Raw genomic sequence first — 18,795 nt, 5'->3', positions numbered from 1 at the left:
GGAGAAGAAAAAATAAATAATGCTTGCAAAGGGCTTACCTCAGTGCCAGGCAAACAGTAAATATTCAAGAACATTATTTTACCGAGTCCCTCTTCCCCATGACAACCCAACAGAGATTTGTAAAAAATGATCTCTCTGCCTAAATCTTCTCTGAGCCAAACACCCACAGAGTCTTTAATTATTCCTTACAGGTCAATTTCAAGTTTGTTTACCAGCCCTGTTGTTCCTTTCTGGACCTGCTCCAACCTGTTAATGTCCCTCTTAAAATGCAGGGCCTACAATGGAATATAATAAATTAGCCAAGATTTGAAGCACAACACACATCCCATGTTCCCTGCCATACCTGCCTCTTTTAGTCTTTATATTTTTCTGAAGTTCTTCAGAATGATTAGGTGTAACCTAGACTGGCATAAAAGTTTAGTGAAGAATGTTTGACTCTCACAAACAAAAACTTCAATTTTTATTTGTAATAATGGCTAACACTTGAAGTGGTTTCTATGTGTCTGGCACCACATCAGCATTTGACACACATTTTCTCTTTTAACCCCAACAATCCTAGGAGCACATTATTACCCTCCTTTTTCTGATAAATAAATAGTTTCGGGGGCACCTGTGTGGCTCAATCGATTAAGCGTCTGACTTCAGCTCAGGTCATGATCTCACGGTTCATGGGATCGAGCCCTGCGTCGGGCTCTGTGCTGACAGCTCAGAGCCTGGAGCCTGCTTCGGATTCTGTGTCTCCCTCTCTCTCTGCTCCTCCCCTGTTTTCACTCTGTCTCTCTGTGTCTCTCAAAAATAATAAATAAACGCTAAAAAAAAGTGACTAAAAAAAGAGGGAGAAAGAAACCGTTGTGAAGAGGTTAAGTGACTTGCCCAAGATCACACAGCTATGTGGCAGATTGGAATGTACCATGCTATACTACCTCTCATACCAAGCATTTAGGGGATGTTTATTATATATAAGTAGTTTCAGGGATAAAAAAAAAAATGGATATGATACAGGCAGAAGACATAGGCCAGGGCAATTTAAATAACTTAAAAAAAAAAAAAGACATATTACACCTGCAACATGGGACTTCTGAACTATACTATCACAATGGTCTCTCTTCTCCCCTCTAGTACACTCCAATGTCTATGGCTTCTTGGGCAGTATGAGTATATGGAGAAAAAAGAAAAAGGTAGAAGCAGTCATCTCTCCTCTTTTAACCTTCACTGCCCCACCAATTCCTTCTGCCCTTGACCCTTTACCAGACTCCACCTTGTGAAGAGTTTTCAATGAGGAACCTGCTGGTCCTGGGTTTGGAGGAGAAAGGAAGTCCCTTTACACTGGTGTACTCTCTCTGCCTTAGAAATAGTCATATTCTTTGACTCAGCACTTTTGCTTGTAGGACATGAACAGAGGTTTGTGACCAAGGGAGGCTTTCACAGCATAATTTATAACAGCTAAGAAGTGAAAATAATATGAACGCCCATCAATAGAAGGACAGCTACATGAATGCTAGCACAACCACACACCGACATAGGCAGTCATTAATAATAATGTTTCTAGAGGTTTAATAACAAGAGAAAATTTTCATTTAGAATCTTCAGTAAAAAAAAAAAAAGGCAGGAAACGAAACCAATTATAATCTGTACAGGAAAAAAGAAAACCCAGAAGAAATGTACTAATGTGTTAATAGTAGGTATCTAGATAATGGAATTTCCAGATGGGTTTTGTTTTGTTTTGTTTTGTTTTTTCCTTGAACCTCATTGTATTATCCCAATGTGCATTTGTTGTTTTAACCATCAGAGAAAAATGTTGTTTTTTTAAATGGTTGAAAGAATCTGGCCTGAGGGCAGCCAGCCAGCTTGTAAAGAACAGTTTTGGCCACTGGACAGTTTCCATCCAAGCAGCACCAATTACTACTCTGTCACCATCAGATCATCTTAATCCCATTGATTGAAATGCCAAAGTAATGCTATTAATTTACCACTTAACAGATAAATTACTAACAGCATAGTAGAAGGATCCCCCGGGAGTGTTCCTTTAGGTGTAACCATGGGCGGTCCTTGAACATTCAAGTGCAAAGCACAAAGAAGACTCCAGAAGTTCATCTGTTTATCCCTCATGATAGAGGCTAGATCAACCAATTCTCTCTGAATCAATACAAACTGCATTGGACATTCACAGTGTGCCAGGCACTAAAATAAGCATTGCTAAAGAATTATGTATTCTTTACACCCCCCATGAGCAACAATTACTATTACCCCCATTTTACAGATGCAGAAACAAACACAGGATAAGTTACTTGTCCAAGGCCACTCAGCCAGTAAATGGCAGAGCCTGAAATTGATGGCACAGTCCATGGAGCCTGCCCCTGTTTCAGTCCAGAAGTGAGTTTTTATTTGTGGAGTACCTCGTGCTTTCTTCAATGTGACTTCAAATAGTAAATATACAACTTAGCACAGAAGGTGACTATACTCTATGGATGAGTAAACTGATGCTTAAATATGATGCTTAAATATGATAAAGGGCTTGCCCAAGATCACACAAGAAAGGAACAGGCACAAGTCAAACCCAGGATTTCTGACTCAACATGCACAGCTTACCCCATTTTCCTGAGCTGTTTCTCTTTGCCTTTGAGACACACAGCAAGAAGCAGGAAGCAATGGAATTTGGCCCCCTGTGGGGTCCCCCAATGAGCTACAAAGAGGTGACCCTGCTGCAAGATCCTGCAGGGTAGAATGGAAAGAAAACCCAGAAGGAAAAGAAAGATTCAGCAGCGACCCTCACGTTCCTTCTGCCATTAAACCTCCTTCATCTTAAAACCAGAAAGGACACCTTGTCCTTCCCTCATCATCCGTCTACCTTCCTTATGTCTCATCGGGCACCACAGGCTTCACGGACACTTCTTGTCCTGACTTCTCCTCAGTGAATATTTCTTACAGAAGCTTATACTAAATGGAACAGGAACTTAACACAGTGCATATTCCAGTGAAGTGAGCTGTTTTAGCACATGTGAACAGCTGCTCCAAAACTTATGCCCAAATCCCACCTCAGTTAGAGTCATGCATCAGTTCTGCCATCAAAGCACCTTGATTAGGTTATTTAGTCTTGCCAAGCCTCTGTTTCCTCATTTGAGAAATGGAGGAGAAACCAGTACCTACTTCATAGAGTTGCTGGATGAATTAGAAAGCACGTATGGAAAAGTTCTTGGCTCTGTGTGTGGCACCTAGAAAGTGTTCAAGCATTGGTGGTGATTGTTATTATTCTTAGCTAACCTCTGAGTCTGTTTCCTCTTCTCTAAGTTGGAGATGATCATCCCTACTGACTTTGCAGAGCCGCAAGATGTAGTCATTAACTTATAGCAGGTGCTCAATAAATAAATGTCTTTTTTTTTAATGCCCAAGATGACCAGATCTCATAATTCTATGACTCTTTTGCCTTCTTCCCCAAGATTTTGGAACCTGCTGAGTGAGACAAAGATGATCCACCCCACTGAGCATAGCTGCAGCTGTCTGTCTTAGAGGATTGGGGGAGGGGGAGTGGGGAATGAACAAGGGCTATTTAGAGCAGTCTCAGAACCCTGGAGCTTCCTGTAAAACTCTGTATTTACATACAAATACCCACTTCAACTAAACCCTCTCAACTCACAGTTAAGTGCTCTCTTTCTGCAAACCAGTCACTCAGTCTATTAAAAGACAGCTTCAGATTTGAATCCAAGCTGCTCTTCCTACAATTTGAGGTCATTCTCCCTGAGAGCCCAGTGAGGGTTGTTTATTTTCTCGACATCCTTCTTTGAAATCAGTCTCCCAGATGCTTGAGGGCCACACACCTTCAAACTCCCTCCACTCATGAAAACCTCTGTTGAGTCTGGGATAAATAGCTCCCTTTTTGTGGATGCATTTCCTGTGGCTTCATCAAACCTACCTTCCACTGTAGGTTTGAACTAATACGGACTTGGGAGGGAAAAGTGACAAGCTGTTTCTAATAGCCCCGGATATTCAAGCACTTCCGTGTCTTCACGTAGGCTTTCCTCTTTTAGTTTGGGAGTTCATGCAAAGCAAGGGCTATGGCATATTCACTATCTATACAGTTAATAGAGAAATTTGTCAGGTCAGAAGTACCTATAGAAGTTACTTAACCTCTGTGAAACTCAGTTTCCTCACCAGTAAAATGGGAGTCATGACCCCCTACCCATAGGATTATATTAAGGACTAAATATCAAAAGTAAAGCTCTTGGTGTAATGCCTGGCACTTTATAACTGCTCAACACAGGCCAGCTCTTATTATTAGATTATTTCTATTTTGCTTCATCACCCAGTATAATCTCTGATTTACAGTAGGCACTGCAAAAATCATTTGGGATAAATAAGTAAATAAATGAAGTAATAAATTAATACTATCTCAAATGAGATGATGATTACCTCAAAATGCCTGGTGAATGAAGAAGGCTGACTGACCTGAGAAGGGAAAGAACTTATTTTCACAGCTTCTGTAGAAGCACTGGGACCTTTGGCCATTCACACAACACCTGCAGTTGGTAAAGGCAGATTGTATTTTTTTTTTATGTTTATTTATTTTTGAGAGAGAGACAAAGCATGAGCGGGGGACCGGCAGAGAGAGAGGGAGACAACAGAAACCGAAGCAGGCTCCAGGCTCCGAGCTGTCAGCACAGACCCCGACGTGGGGCTCCAACTCACAAACTGTGAGATCATGACCTGAGCCGAAGTCAGACGCTCAGCCAACTAAGCCACCCAGGCGCCTCAGTTCATTCATTTTTAAAATACAATCTGCCTTGGGTGTCTGGGTGACTCAGTCAGTTGAGCGGCTGACTTTGACTCAGGTCATGATCTCCCAGCTCGTGGGTTCGAGCCCCACGTCAGGCTCTGTGCTGACAGCTCGGAGCCTGGAGCTTGCTTCAGATTTTCTCTCTCTCTCTCTCTCTCTCTCTCTCAAAAACAAATAAACATTAAAAAAATTTTAAGTAAAAGAAGTTTAAAAATGAATGAACTGAAATGAAAAACATAAATAAAATGAAAACGTTAATTCCAGAAACATTCCAATAGAGAGAGAATTTAATGGTCAGGAAGGGTTTGCCCGTCCCCTTCCTGTCTTTTGGGAATGACCACATAGTCAAGAAGCCCCCAAGCACATCTGGAGATGCCAGTCATGTTATGGCTCTGCCATCCGAGACCCAGAGCAGGTCTCTTCCTCTTTCAGTGGAGCCCCAATGTCGTCACCTGTACACAGAGATGCTGTGGCAGGAATGGCACAGGGAGCCAATGCAGTGATGGATTTGGAAGTGCCACATAAACAGAAAGCATTATTTGTGTGACAGCGATCATCACACTGTTCTCAACCCACACTTTTCCAATTCCCAGAGTTCCAGAAATTCCCACTGGTAGTTCCGAGAGTCATGCAAACATTTCATCACAAAATCACGAACCAGAGCAGGTCCTCAGAGGGACTTTGCAATCGCTATCACTTAGAAGAGTCAACAGAGTACAGCGGTTAATACCACGGGTCTTACAGGCCAGTTGACTGGTGGCCTTGTCCCTCATAAGCCATCCAACCTTGCCTAAGTTTCTGAAATTCAAGCTTCCTCGTCTGTAATGATGTCATCTTCATAGGACTGTTGGGAAGTTAAATACAGCAACACGTGTAAAGTACCCGGCACATAATAAGCATGGAGTGAACGGGAGCTCTTACATGTCTTTGCCCTGAGCTCCGTTCTCTGCAAAGACAGACTTTTCCAGTGAGATTCATCTGATTAAAAAGAAAGCTGCCTCGGAGGTAATGAGAGCTATTTGCTCTCCTGTCCAGCTCGTGGGACGCATGCTGATTACTCAGGGCCTGCTAAGAGCTTTCACTCTGGCACAGCAACCCCCATAGGCCTATTCTCCAGCATCCATGTCTCTGAGGAATCCCCCTGGATTCCTCACACTGCAACTCAACTCGGGGGGACAGGTTGGGGCAGGGGAGTTGGGGGTGCTACTTGATGCACACAGGCTTAAGTCAAGTATTCTTTCACCATGGAACCAGACAGCAGAATGGCACTGATGGTCAGAGGCGAGGAAAATTTCCCCAAGTGAGACATATAGGAACAGTCAGGGCAAAGTGAGATGGTAGCTGTAGAATTGTGATCAGGGACCTAAGTGGGCAGAAATGTGAGGTTTATGCGTGAACGTAGGTTTGACCTAGGCCCCTGACCCGAGTCAACCCCGTGGGAGGGATGCTCCCAAAAGAAAATGAGTGGCTTCTTCCCCTATTTTCCTGCCTTGTATTTTCCCAGAGGAGGACATCAGTATTTTCCCTAGGGACTGACTAAAGGTTTTGGGGCCAGAATTTGGGACTTTTTTACACCACTCAAGTCACATCACGGAGGCCCAGTACCTGCACAGCTAAATTCTGCTCCCCCTGGAAAGCCAGCTGCTGGTCCCCCCATTTAACGAATATCTACTGGGCCCTGACCACATGCCAGGCTCTGTGCTCATGGAAATCATACTTATTAAGAGCCTGGATAGAAACGCGGGGGGAAAAAAAAAATTCCTTCAAGGTCTTGCCTACATAACACCTTGATTGCCCCTATCCTGAGGACGAGGAAGGCCAGAGAGTGGAAGGTTGAGCTTGACCCAGAAAGCACCAAGGGCTGCTGTGATTCCAGCCTTAAAACAGACACAGGGAGTCAGGAGAAGAGAGGCAAGAGGAAGGAAAACACTGACGTAAGTTAGGCAAATGCAGCAAGGTGCCCTGCAGCTGGATCACCACGCAGTTTAGCCTTAATTGTCTCTTCTGTAAAATGGGACAGACATCTTACCTCTCAGGCTGTTGGCAGGATAAAATGAGATAAAACATACAGTACCGTTTCTTGCAACCAGACAAGAAAAATAAAAACAAAGCTTTTTAGAAATCAAATGAGAGGCTGTCAGAAGTCTAGACTCCCTCTCCAGGTAAATGTATTCAATTACCTATAGGAAACCCTACCCGAGATGGACTGGGTTTGATGTTCTCTGATGCTGTACTGTAGCGGGACCAGGAAAGACTAGGGTGAGGCAAGTGAGACTCCCGAGACACAAAAGTTAAAAAGGTGCTCTGTCTCGGGCCCCTACACGGGCACAGTCAGCAAAGCCCTGACAGTGAGTGCCTCCTTCAGTCTCGCTAGGTGCCTTCTTCCCTGACCCTGCTGCTGCCTGCATTATGGAGATACATAAAATAGAGCAGAAGAGTTAGTGGACGGAAGGTTATTCAGAGGAACAGACCAGAAGCAACGATAAGGAGTATGAAAGATCCCTAGAGATTCCGACTCCCCTAGGGGCAGGGGAAGAGCCAGATGGAATCTCAATGTTCCTTCCAGCTCCAAGGATCCAAGATTTTATCTTACTGCACAAGAGAATCATATTCAAATACATGTGCTTTCTCACCCAGATAAGGGGTTTCGTTTTTGTTTTTTTTTCCTAGGAAGCAGGTATAGCTGTGAGAGGTAGGACAGGAAGGGGGAAGGATGTCTTGTGCATCAGACTCTGGGGAGAACTGGGCTCAGAGCATGCCAACTCTGACATTCTGTTCCCAGGGGTGCTTAGCAGATCATGAAGTGAGAGTAATAAAATGTCAGGCACTCTCTGGCCAGCCTAAGCCCCTTACTGCAATCAAATAAAATTGGAATTGCACAGCTGGCCATGAGAAGCCAGATGTTGGCCTAAGGATGCAAGCCAGGAAAGCTGAGGGTGACCGACAGGATCCACACTGTGCAATGACCCCCAAGTTCCCGGATGTCAGAGACAGGGACACAAAACTGGACCAGTCCATAAGGACAGAAAGTGCCAGCCCCATTTCTTCCCAGGAGCCTAGGACACAGAGCCAACCGCACCACCTCTCCCCACTCCTATCCTGAGGAGGGCCCACCGGTGGAAGAAGGCTTTCCTCCACAGGCGCAACATGGGCAATGGCAAATGTTGGAGCTTTCTAAAGGTGCAGAGGCTAAAATTCATAAAACCCAGAAAAATTCTCTGATTCAAGTCCCCACCTCCCTCGAAATACTGCCTTCCTCCTCCGAACCACCACAGCAGTCCGATTATGCCACCTACGCTGGGTGGCCACCTTCGATAATTGTTTATGTGCTTAATCTATTCCATCTGCTCAACAATGAACAACAAGAGGGCAAAGGCCAGTCATCAACAAATGATTATTGATTGCTACCACATGCCAAGCACTGACTAAGACAGACACAAACTCTGCCCACGTGGAGTGCTTTATCTGTAGGCAGTGACATGTTCACCTGCACCCCTCCATAGTACCTTACGCATATGGTGGGTGCTCAATTAATCAGAAGGGTCAGAGGATTTCAGTGCAAGCGGGCCTGCGAAACTAAGACAACCTAGCACTCCACAGTCTAGTCCCTTGGCAGACAGATGACCCATCCTTCTACCTTCCCTGCTGGGTCAAGCCCCAGAGCTGTTCTCTGAGCAGCCACCACCAGTTGGATGGAGTGGGTACTCAACATACAACTGTTCGTTGTGCCTCATCTAATGCAAAACTGCCATTTCACAGATGAAGAAACTGAGGGCCATGTAAGACAAAGAATTAGCCCAAGATAACGTGGTTAGAGATGGAACTACGACTATACCCATGCTCCCCAGCTCTCACCTTACTGTTTTCCTCTGTTCCACAGTGACCTTTAAAACCCTGTAGTAAGTAAATGCCCATGGAAATACAGAACAGACTTTCCAACAACTTTTGACTAGTTGACCAGGTGCTTTCTGCACAGAATAAACAGCAGCTCATTGGTAACCTCCCTGCCAAAGCAAAGGAGATAGAATTCTGACCCAAGTCAGAGGACAAGTTGCCTGGAAACTAAGTCGGACACCCCTCATTCAGAGATGTTTTTGGAGGGCCCATTTCCCAAGCTTGGCCAGGCTGCAATTCAGTATAACCAGCTGAGAAATCAGGATGGATTATTTCTACTATAAAGGGATTAAGGGATGGTAATCTTCCCTAAACTATTAAATCCACCTGTAAGCACACAGACCAGGGTGTCCAATCCCTACTATTCCCAACCTCCTCACCTCTTATCATTGTTCTCTCTCTCTCTCCCTCCCTCTCCCTCCTTCCCTCCCTTTCTCTCTCCCTCCCCCTCATTTCCTCCCTCACACACACTAAATGTCTTTCAGTTCTCCAAGTCCTCTCTCACCTCTAGACTGGATACATGCTATTCCTTCTACTCAAAACACTCTTCCTCCCGTATTTCTTCTAGGCCAACTCTACACCCAGCCTTCAAGTTCTACTGTAAAAACCGCTTTCCCCACAAAGCCTCTCGGAAAGCCCTCGCCTTGCATTAAGTGCAGTTGCGCGCCTGTCCCCTGTGTTCACTGAACCCCTCGCTCCTAGCGCTGGCCAAACCTCAGACACCTTTACTTGCACATTCTCCCCTCCCCATTTCACTCCCCTCCCCTCCCAGGCTGCACCTGCAACTTCTCCTCCAGCCCTGAGCACCTCTCCCTTGGCTGTCCTCTGCCCCTCGTCATGTCCTTCCTCCCCTTATCCCACCCGTGACTTCCCGACTGACTCCTCTGTGCATGTTGAACCAAGGAGACAGAATCTGTCGAGGGGGCTCCCTCTGCTAACCCAGAATGGTTCTTGGTGCTGTGGTGCCTCACAGGGTGAAATTGAAGTTGTTTCTCCCCAGTATGGCTGCCAACCCCAGCTCATTTGAAATTCAGATTGACAGCTCCCTATGGATTCCCTATGTCCAATTGATGTTGCAACAGGAGGAGGAGAACCTGAACATTGATCTGGCCTTTCTTCCAACAAATCCCTGAAAAATGAATTGTTCCACTGGAGAAAAATCTCGAGACTGGATTGGGAAGAACAAAGACACAAACACACTCATGTTCCCCCAAAAGATTCCAGACAAATGCAGATCCCAAGACCAGATGTGTATAAAAGGGGGGGGGGGGGTGGAGGGAATATGACAGACGAATAAAGTGATGCACTAGGGCCAGAAGGACTCTTAGAGATTATTCTAACCCCCTTATTTTATAGTTTGGGAAACTGAAAGCCTCAAAGGGAAGTGACACCCTGAAGGTCACAGAGCCCCCACTTCACCGGGTCACTCTGCCTCCATTCCCCCCGACCCCCAGCTTGGACGCCTACTCCTGGATCTTTCCATGGTCCATTTCATTAGGAGTCAAAACTGAGGTCCTTTAACGAATCCCCTGGCTAAAAGGTGATAGTTTAACGCTCTTTCCAGTCGGTGTGGCTTTTGCCATAAAGCCTTCTCAGAGAGGGGCAGAATACTTGGTCCCAAAAGACCTCACTGTCTTTCTGAAATTACTATTAATCAAATCTGTCTAAACTGAGTCTGATTCACTGCATTACATTGCAGTAAATCCCTGGAACAATTTGCATCATTTCCAAATACTCTTATAGGGTCAGCAAATCCTAACAATCAAATGTTTCATTTCTCGGATTCATTCCCAGCTTCTCTGTTCAGTAGCTCACAGTCTATAAGCAAAGGTTCAAGTTCACCAGGGGTAGTGGTTCTAAAGGTGCACCAAGGGCTTCTTGATGCGTGGATTTACTATACGGGGCCCTTGAACTAATTCTGTGCAAAATGTGCTTTCTAAATATAGACCAAAATGTCCATTGATTATCAAGTGGAGGGCATGGCTATTTTGACATTCAATTGGAGACTTTGTATTTGGAAAAGAATTAGGGAAATTTGGGTCTAGGGCAGTAAGAAAAGGGGGCGGTGCTTGAGGGTGGTTCACACATAATACGGGTGAATTATTGTTGAGAAATTTTTCTTTCAGTTCTTCTCATTATCTCGAGAAGAAAGTCTCAATCGGGTGTTAACACATCTCCAACCTTTTCCCAACATTCACTGGTCCTCCCTGAGGCTTGGGGCAAGCTCGGGCTCCGAATGTTGGTAAGCCACAGCAGGTAGCTAGAATTTTAGACTTCTCTTTTGGTTTTGTTTTCACTGTTCTCACCATGGTGGTTGCGTCTATTATGGCAAACAATACTGCTTTTTCATCTGTAAGCCGTGACTATATAAAGTTCTGTTTTTAAATTTTTTTTTCCAACGTTTTTTATTTATTTTTGGGACAGAGAGAGACAGAGCATGAACGAGGGAGGGGCAGAGAGAGAGGGAGACACAGAATTGGAAACAGGCTCCAGGCTCCGAGCCATCAGCCCAGAGCCTGACGCGGGGCTCGAACTCACAGACTGCGAGATCATGACCTGGCTGAAGTCGGACGCTTAACCGACTGTGCCACCCAGGCGCCCCATAAAGTTCTGTTTTTAAAAAGAGTAAGTTTGAAAGAAGCGAGGCAATTTAAGGAAACATTGTAACTGACTAGCATAGGTGGTATAGAAACAAGGCAAAAAAAAAAAAAAAAAAAACCCATATTTTTGATACCCAAAAGAACCCACTGGTACATGATACATGGTCAAGCTGGGACTCGCAAATCTCAAAATTTCAAAGAATTCCGCTGCGACTCACTTGACAAAACAGATGGTGTGGTGGTAATCCACGACTGTTTCTCCTCCATTTTTCAGTGTGGCAGCCTCGGTTGTGGGTATCAGAATGGCTGGAAGTCAGACTCGTGTTTTGAAGTTTCTGCATGTCACAGAACGTAACAAGCTTCAAAAACAAATAGGAGTAATGGCAGCCATCACCCGTGGCACTCCTCCCAATTTATAAGCCTTTCCCATACACTGTAGACTTCAGATGAAGCAACCCTTAAAAAAAATCTGAGTTCTAAACCCTTCTCTCATTAAAGTGCTGTGTGACCTGGGGCCAGTTACTTAACCTCTCGGAGTCTCCACGCCCTCGAGTTCAGGTCCGCATGCCAGGGCTTTTAGTGAGTCACCTGCCAGGTAGCCAGACTGAAATGCTGTACGGCAGACGTGGGAGCTAGGAGAACCAGAAGACTCTTCAGCTTGGGGAGGATTCGGGTATTAAATGGCACATTTTGCTACCAGCAAATGGTAGGGGATAACTTGGGGCGAATCCATTCTCTCACTCTACGGCATAATAGGATTCAGGATTATGAAAAAGGCCTAAGGGCCAAGAGGGGTCTGGTGCTCTAGTAGCTGCTGGGAGGGAGTACTGTGTTCCCAAATCTTATTATCTGAGAGGAGGGGCAGGAGAGAGAACAGGAGCTTATGAAAGCTTCATAACCACCACTCCTAGAGAGGTTCTAGAAGTGAATTATAGCAGCAGAAAAGTCGTAAATCACCAGTTGCGCGCCTGTGGTCCCCTTTGCTCACACCACAGCCACAGAGTATCCAGGAGTCTGGTGTTGAACGGAGAAAAGCCTGGGACTGTGGTACTGACCGAGGGCCACGGAAGGCATCTGGCAGGACTTCCCAGCCACGTGGGGCCTGTGGTGCGGCTGAAAGCGGCACTGAGACCAGAAGAAGCCCCCAGACTGACTCTGAACTGCTTCAAACACACACGCACACACACACACACACACACACACACACACACACAGCGAGGCAAGAGCAAGCCAAAATATTGAGTGCCCACTATGTTCCAAGAACTGTCCTAGGTGTTTTTGAGCTGTGCCTTCTCAGTTACTCCTTGTGTAAAACTAACATGACCTGAGGCAACTGACTAAAGTTCCGAGAGGTTCAGTAACTTCCTCAAGGCCACACAGCTTATAAATAAGTGAGACAGAATAAATTCCAGTCATCCGTTCTTTCCTCTTTTCTTGCACTATTCTGTACTATCTCTCACATTTCAGAAACACATACATGCACTACACATGCCACATCTATACATCCACTAAAGCATTCGACACATTCACACCCCATACCCCACATACACACAGACGAACGCCATGCTTAACACACTCTCACATGAACATCAGTGTTCATCTGGTTGCACACACATATCCATGTAACACAATCCACTGTGCACACACAGACACTTCCATCACACCCGAACCCCCGCACACGTCCATGCACATCTCCCCACTTGTACACATCACATCCAGAAACCTGCCCACATCACACCAACTCACAAACATCCATGCACATAAAACCAGTAAAATGCATTTGTCCCTCACCCTGTCAATCAAAACTAGTTTCTTCAGTATATGGATGAGGGGATCTACTAAATAGGAGTGTCTAAATAATCCAGAAATACCCTCTGAACCTGCAAAGGAATACCAGATTGCTTTCAGTATTCTTCATCGCTGGAGATAATAGTCTAATGATTTTAAAGTTGTTAATCCATATATGAATATTTATGAATACCCTATTAGCCAGAATATTTGATTAATTAAAGTAGCATATTATTCATTCATTCATTCACTGTACAATTACTAGGTACCAATTATGCTTGAGACACCGTGGTAGACACAGTAGGGGATTAAAAGAACAAATAAACGATAAATGAAAACACCATGATTCCCCGTCTTCAAAGACAAACACAAGTAACTATATTACAAGGTAACATGGTCCGGAACCTGACGAGGGAGGGGATGTGAGAGGAAAGGGCACAAGGAGATATGATGGCTCTGAAGCTTCTGGACCTGGAGAATGGGGAAATGCTGGTGCCGTCCGGAGAGCAGTGGTCTAGAGGAGCAAGTTCAGAGAGGAAGCTGTGGCATTGAGGTTGGAAGATGAATTTGCGGCACAGGCAGGACAGCTAGGTAGACGAGCCCTGCGGGTGTTTGCAAATGAGGAAAGGGGGCTTCCGGGACCAGCCAGGCAGAGACACAGATGTGAGAATCATCCATTAGAGGTGATCACTTAAACCGTTACAACTGTGAGATCAGAAACAAGCCAAGGCGAAGAACGAGAGAGGTTGAGTGCAGATCCTTGGGGAACGCAATGTCGTACTTGGCTGGGTGACAGAAGCTCCCATCTTACGCCACACACACACACACACACACACACACACACACGTGCGTGCGCACGCTCATCTATGCGTGCACCTCCTCAACGTACCTGCTCCCCAGCACTACATGATAGGGCTGCGTTTGCTCCCAGCTCTCTCCTGGTGTAATTTCAAGACTAGGAAAGCTCAGTTGCCCAAAGCAACCCAAGTGATTGTTCTTTAACCCTTCAGTTTCCAATCTTGACTTTTCTAGAAATCTGTACACCTTTGAGTGTGTGGCAGGGGGACAGCAGCCACTGTTGTCAGACATCAGTAGTTCATGCTATGGCTTGAATGAGAACCTGAAACCACTTTGTCGCATAGGAATAGGGGTGGGGTGGGGACAGAAACACTGTGAAGCATCCCACAGTCTGATCTTAAATCCCCCAGTCTTGAGACACCGAGGCAGACTGACTTACTCTGAGACCTATGTCGGTCTCTTCCAGTAACTGTGCCTCAATTCTCCCAACCGAGCATTTTCTAAGGTGTATGTTTCATGAGATGGTAGTCCCATACAGATAGGCTTCTAAGCTTGTTAAAGCTTATGAGAAGACTCCAGGTACAGATGCCTGATTATATTTCTGTTCCCAAATGCATTTGACTTGGGCAACATTATTTTTTAATTAGTGACTCTGACTCTGAAGAGAGACGCTGGGGAAAGGCTGGACTATTAGGTCTCTGAGATTCTGTTTGGTGGTGCTATTCCCCAGGAACACCTAGAAGGATGCAGGGGCCTAAAATACAGAGCTGGACCTGGTGGGAAGTTAACCCTTCAGTCTCCTCCCCAGGGAGGCCCGGCAGCCATGACTGCTCAAAACCTCAGCCTGGGGGCGCCTGGGTGGCGCAGTCGGTTAAGCGTCCGACTTCAGCCAGGTCACGATCTCGCGGTCCGTGAGTTTGAGCCCCGCGTCAGGCTCTGGGCTGATGGCTCGGAGCCTGGAGCCTGTTTCCGATTCTGTGTCTCCCTCTCTCTCTGCCCCTCCCCCGTTCATGCTCTGTCTCTCTCTGTCCCAAAAATAAATAAAAAACGTTGAAAAAAAAATTAAAAAAAAAAAAAAAAAAAAAAAAAACCTCAGCCTGAAGACAAGGCAGCTTCTCAGCAGCCATCAGACACCCAGCTGCCTGCCAGGATCCCACATTGGTGGATATCTGGCCGAGTAAACCACAGAAGCTGGCCTCTCCTCTTTAAGGACCCACCCTGCCTATTTCCCAGGCTGAGAACACTCTGGTGGTTCTCAGGTCTGGGCAAGGCGGGGATAGGATCACAGGGCCATCATTAACCCTCTGCTTTTCTCTCTCCCTTCTTAGCCTTGCTGCTTCGAAGGAGGCTGACGCTGCCCGCTCCGCACCCAAGCCTATGTCACCCTCGGATTTCCTGGATAAGCTCATGGGGAGAACCTCTGGATACGATGCCAGGATCAGGCCCAACTTCAAAGGTAGAGAAAACTTTCTGTCCAGATCCTCAGGGGTCTGCTTTCCTAGATTACAGAAGCAAGCAGCATGGTATTATAAGCAGATGGTAAACACATGGTTTGAATCCCACGACTCTTTCCTCTCCCAGAAGCAGACATCGTTAGTCAGTTCTGTCTTCTCCCCCCCAGGACCGAACAAAGCTGCAGAGAATCCAGCTCGACAGTACCCTGGTTTCCAGGAGTCAGTATGTGCGTGAAAACCTGTTTGCTCCCTCTGGTTATGATGGACAATTGACAAACGCGGAGAAATGGGTTCACGTTTTGTTTCAGGCACAGACTTACACTCTGAACTTGGATAAGCCTCTTCCTGTCCCTGGGCCTCAGTTTCCTCATCTCTGCGGTGATAGAGTTGGCTGGATCTGTGGTTTTTATAAACTACGTTCCACGGAGCCCTCAGGCTTTTCCCGCCATGTGCCCCAAAAAGGAGCAGAGGGCATAGCGAGCAAGCCCACCCTTGCTTCCCCCCACAGGCAGCTCTAGTTGTATTTGTTTCAGAGAAGAAACTTCCAGCTAAAATGCATCTGCTGAAAGTTCCCAGGGATTGCTATATAATTTTGAGACGTTCTAGTCTAACTCAGAATCATGATTTCAAATGGCCACAGGGACTGGGCAGGTTACTTAAATGAGTGAGGTGAGCCAAGAGGAAGGCCAAAGGGAGTTGTAGCGATTCTGGAGAAATAGAGGTGCAGGCCTCTCTGAAGCGGGCGGCCTCTCCCCAGCCCCAGCCCCAGCCCATAATTACCTGCAGGAATGAGGGAGGGCCCCGTGTTGCCAGATCATCCAGTAGTCTAAGAAGAGCCAGAAATCAAGATTTATGCAAAATGTCCTGATTCCTAAAACATGTGAATTCAAACAAAACATGTTTGCAAACCAGATACGCTGGGGGGGGGGGGGGGGGGGAGGGGGAGGGGGGTGTGCAATTTACAAATCCTCACCAAACTGATCTGGAAAGCTTCTTTTAACTCTCAGAGTCCTCTGAGATCTTAATGTCTGTTACAAGAGGAAACCAGCTCCCTTTGTCCATGGATGCCCTGGGAAGTTGTGGCCATCTCAAACTACTGAACAGAGTTCCGCAGGTGTGGTCCTTAAGGGGCTCCCTGTGCATGCCCGCCTTCCTCCCGGTACCCCTGCTGAAATCTTATTTCGAGGACCAACTGCCAGCCTCCTAATCAATTCTTGATTCCAAATGCCCTTCCGCACTGTTCCTTTTGGCTCAAGTGTTAAGACCAAACAAGGGATGTGACAGCTGATAACAGCTTCCTAATATTTGCTCACTTCGCTCGCCATTCTCCAAGTACCCTTCTCACAGTACTCTGCAAGTGGGGTTGGTTGTTTGGGGCCCACCTCCCACTCCTGTTTACCGTGAGGCTCCCCTGGCACCTTCTCTGAGGCCATACCTTCCAGCGTCATTTAGCATGACCTTGCCTCCCTCAGGGACAGGTAAGTCAGGACCAAGGTCGTGGCCACAGGGTCTGGGCCCAAGCCCTTCACCAGGGTCACAATTTCAAACGCCCAGGGGGATCAGGTATGGCACATGAGTAAAGCAGGATGGGGAGAAGGAAAGAAAACCAGTTAGCACAAGTTCACCTAAGAGCAGCCATTTCTCAGGTCCTAACAGTAGCTGCCAGGTAGGAATGCAGGCCCTGGGCAGCGGGCCTTCCAAGAGAAGACTTGAGGCTGGAGTTTGCTGTCAAATTGTCCAAGTTGGTAGCTAAATCACATCTTTTAGGAATACCATTGGCCAAACGGAATACATTACAGACCTGACCACCAGGTTGCCTCCGTCGCCGCTGGTGGTTTTCGGGAATTCCAGCCCAGCATGCCCCCTGGTGGGCTCTCTTGGAACTCCATCCTGAGTGCCCTGGGGTAACTCTCCTAAGGAGGAAAGCGTGTGTTGGACGTGTATGCATCCAGAGTACAGGTGTTAGCTTTCCTCTATGCATAGCACTGTACGTGGCACGTAGATGGCCGTCGATAAACCTTTCAAAAATGAATGAATGAACTAAAATATATGCTAAGGCTTAGAGCATCCCAAGGGATGCTGTCAAGACTTCAACTCAGCTACGTTTACTCAATTCTTTGTCTAATGCTAGCAATTTATTTGTGTATTCATTCATTTATTTACTTATTTGCCTATCAATGGACATTTTTTTTTGAATTTTTTTTAACGTTTATTTATTTTTGAGACAGAGAGAGACAGAGCATGAACGGGGGAGGGTCAGAGAGAGGGAGACACAGATTCCGAAACAGGCTCCAGGCTCTGAGCTGTTGGCACAGAGCCTGACGCCAGGCTCAAACTCACGGGCCGCGAGATCATGACCTGAGCCAAAGTCGGCCGCTTAACCGACTGAGCCACCCAGGCACCCCTATCAATGGACATTTTTTAAGGAGTAAAATTTCACCCAGACTATAAAACTATTGAATCAGCTGAAAACAAACTGAGGGGTGATGGGGGGGAGGGGAAAGTGGGTGATGAGCATTGAGGAGGGCACCTGTTGGGATGAGCACTGGGTGTTGTATGGAAACCAATTTGACAATAGATTATATTTAAAAAAAATTATTGAATCAAGCAGGGCCCTTCTCCTCCCCAGTCTGAGAACCTTACTTTGAATATCTGGGCCCCAAATCTACAGGACTAGAAAATGCTTTAGACTTTTTCCAAACCTGCAGTGTCTCTCCCCCCTTCAGTCTCCTCCAAGTTGGGCTCTGAGCAAGGTACATCCTTCCAGAACACCCCTCTCCCCACCTCCCCTTCCCAAGAACTAGGAGGCAAGATTTCTCCACTCTCCCTTGTGGTGAGAGCTGAAACATTGGCATGAAGTGTCCCCTGCCCCCGAGCCCCATGGTCCCTTCACACTCCCACTCAGGCACAAAGAAGATTCCCCACAGCCCCATACAAACCGCAGAGCTCCTGAAAAGGCCATGTAGATAAGGCCCCTGTGACCCTAACACAAGAGGAAGAGGCCTGCATTGTTTGAAAACTGCACAGAGTGATTAATCACTCAGCAGTTTCCTTCAAGCACCAGAAATTTTGCCTGCTCCTGAATCTCCTGAAGGCAGGGGTGGCTGGGAACAGCAGGCTGAGTCTGCAGAACACCGTGGCAATGCAAAGCGTTATATGGAAGTACAGAGCACTAATATCGGAATCCAGTCCTCCCACTACCGACCCGATAGCGTGACCCGGAGAAAATCACTTGACATGTCTGGGCCTCTGTTTCTGCATCTGTAAAATGATCCAGTAGGACCTAGGCCTTTCCAGCTCTGATGTTCTGTATCTTCTCTAAGACTCTGTGTAGGATAATGGCTCCCAGGATCAGGGGCACAGCCTAATACAAACACATACACAAAAGCAAAATTAAACTTTAATATTTAATGAAATATATACATTATCCTGCTGCCAAAGGCAGCCAGATTGTAATTTTCTCAAGGATAATTTAATTTCAGATTTATAT

The 18,795-nt window shown here is 46.2% G+C and overlaps 1 protein-coding gene across 2 annotated transcripts in view; it reads left to right on the top strand.

The window, feature by feature from the left end:
- Nucleotides 1–18,795, top strand: part of GLRA1 (glycine receptor alpha 1) — an 84,507-nt gene that overhangs the window by 19,668 nt on the left and 46,044 nt on the right. For both annotated transcript variants that reach the window (XM_058720830.1, XM_058720821.1), the window contains exon 2: nt 15,180–15,307. In XM_058720830.1, the coding sequence (XP_058576813.1) occupies nt 15,180–15,307 (128 nt within the window). The remainder of the gene's footprint in view (nt 1–15,179; nt 15,308–18,795) is intronic.

Source organism: Neofelis nebulosa, chromosome 1, assembly GCF_028018385.1.
Source record: "Neofelis nebulosa isolate mNeoNeb1 chromosome 1, mNeoNeb1.pri, whole genome shotgun sequence".
In the NCBI taxonomy this organism is placed as follows: Eukaryota; Metazoa; Chordata; class Mammalia; order Carnivora; family Felidae; genus Neofelis; species Neofelis nebulosa.
This window is presented reverse-complemented; position numbering and strand designations above follow the sequence as displayed.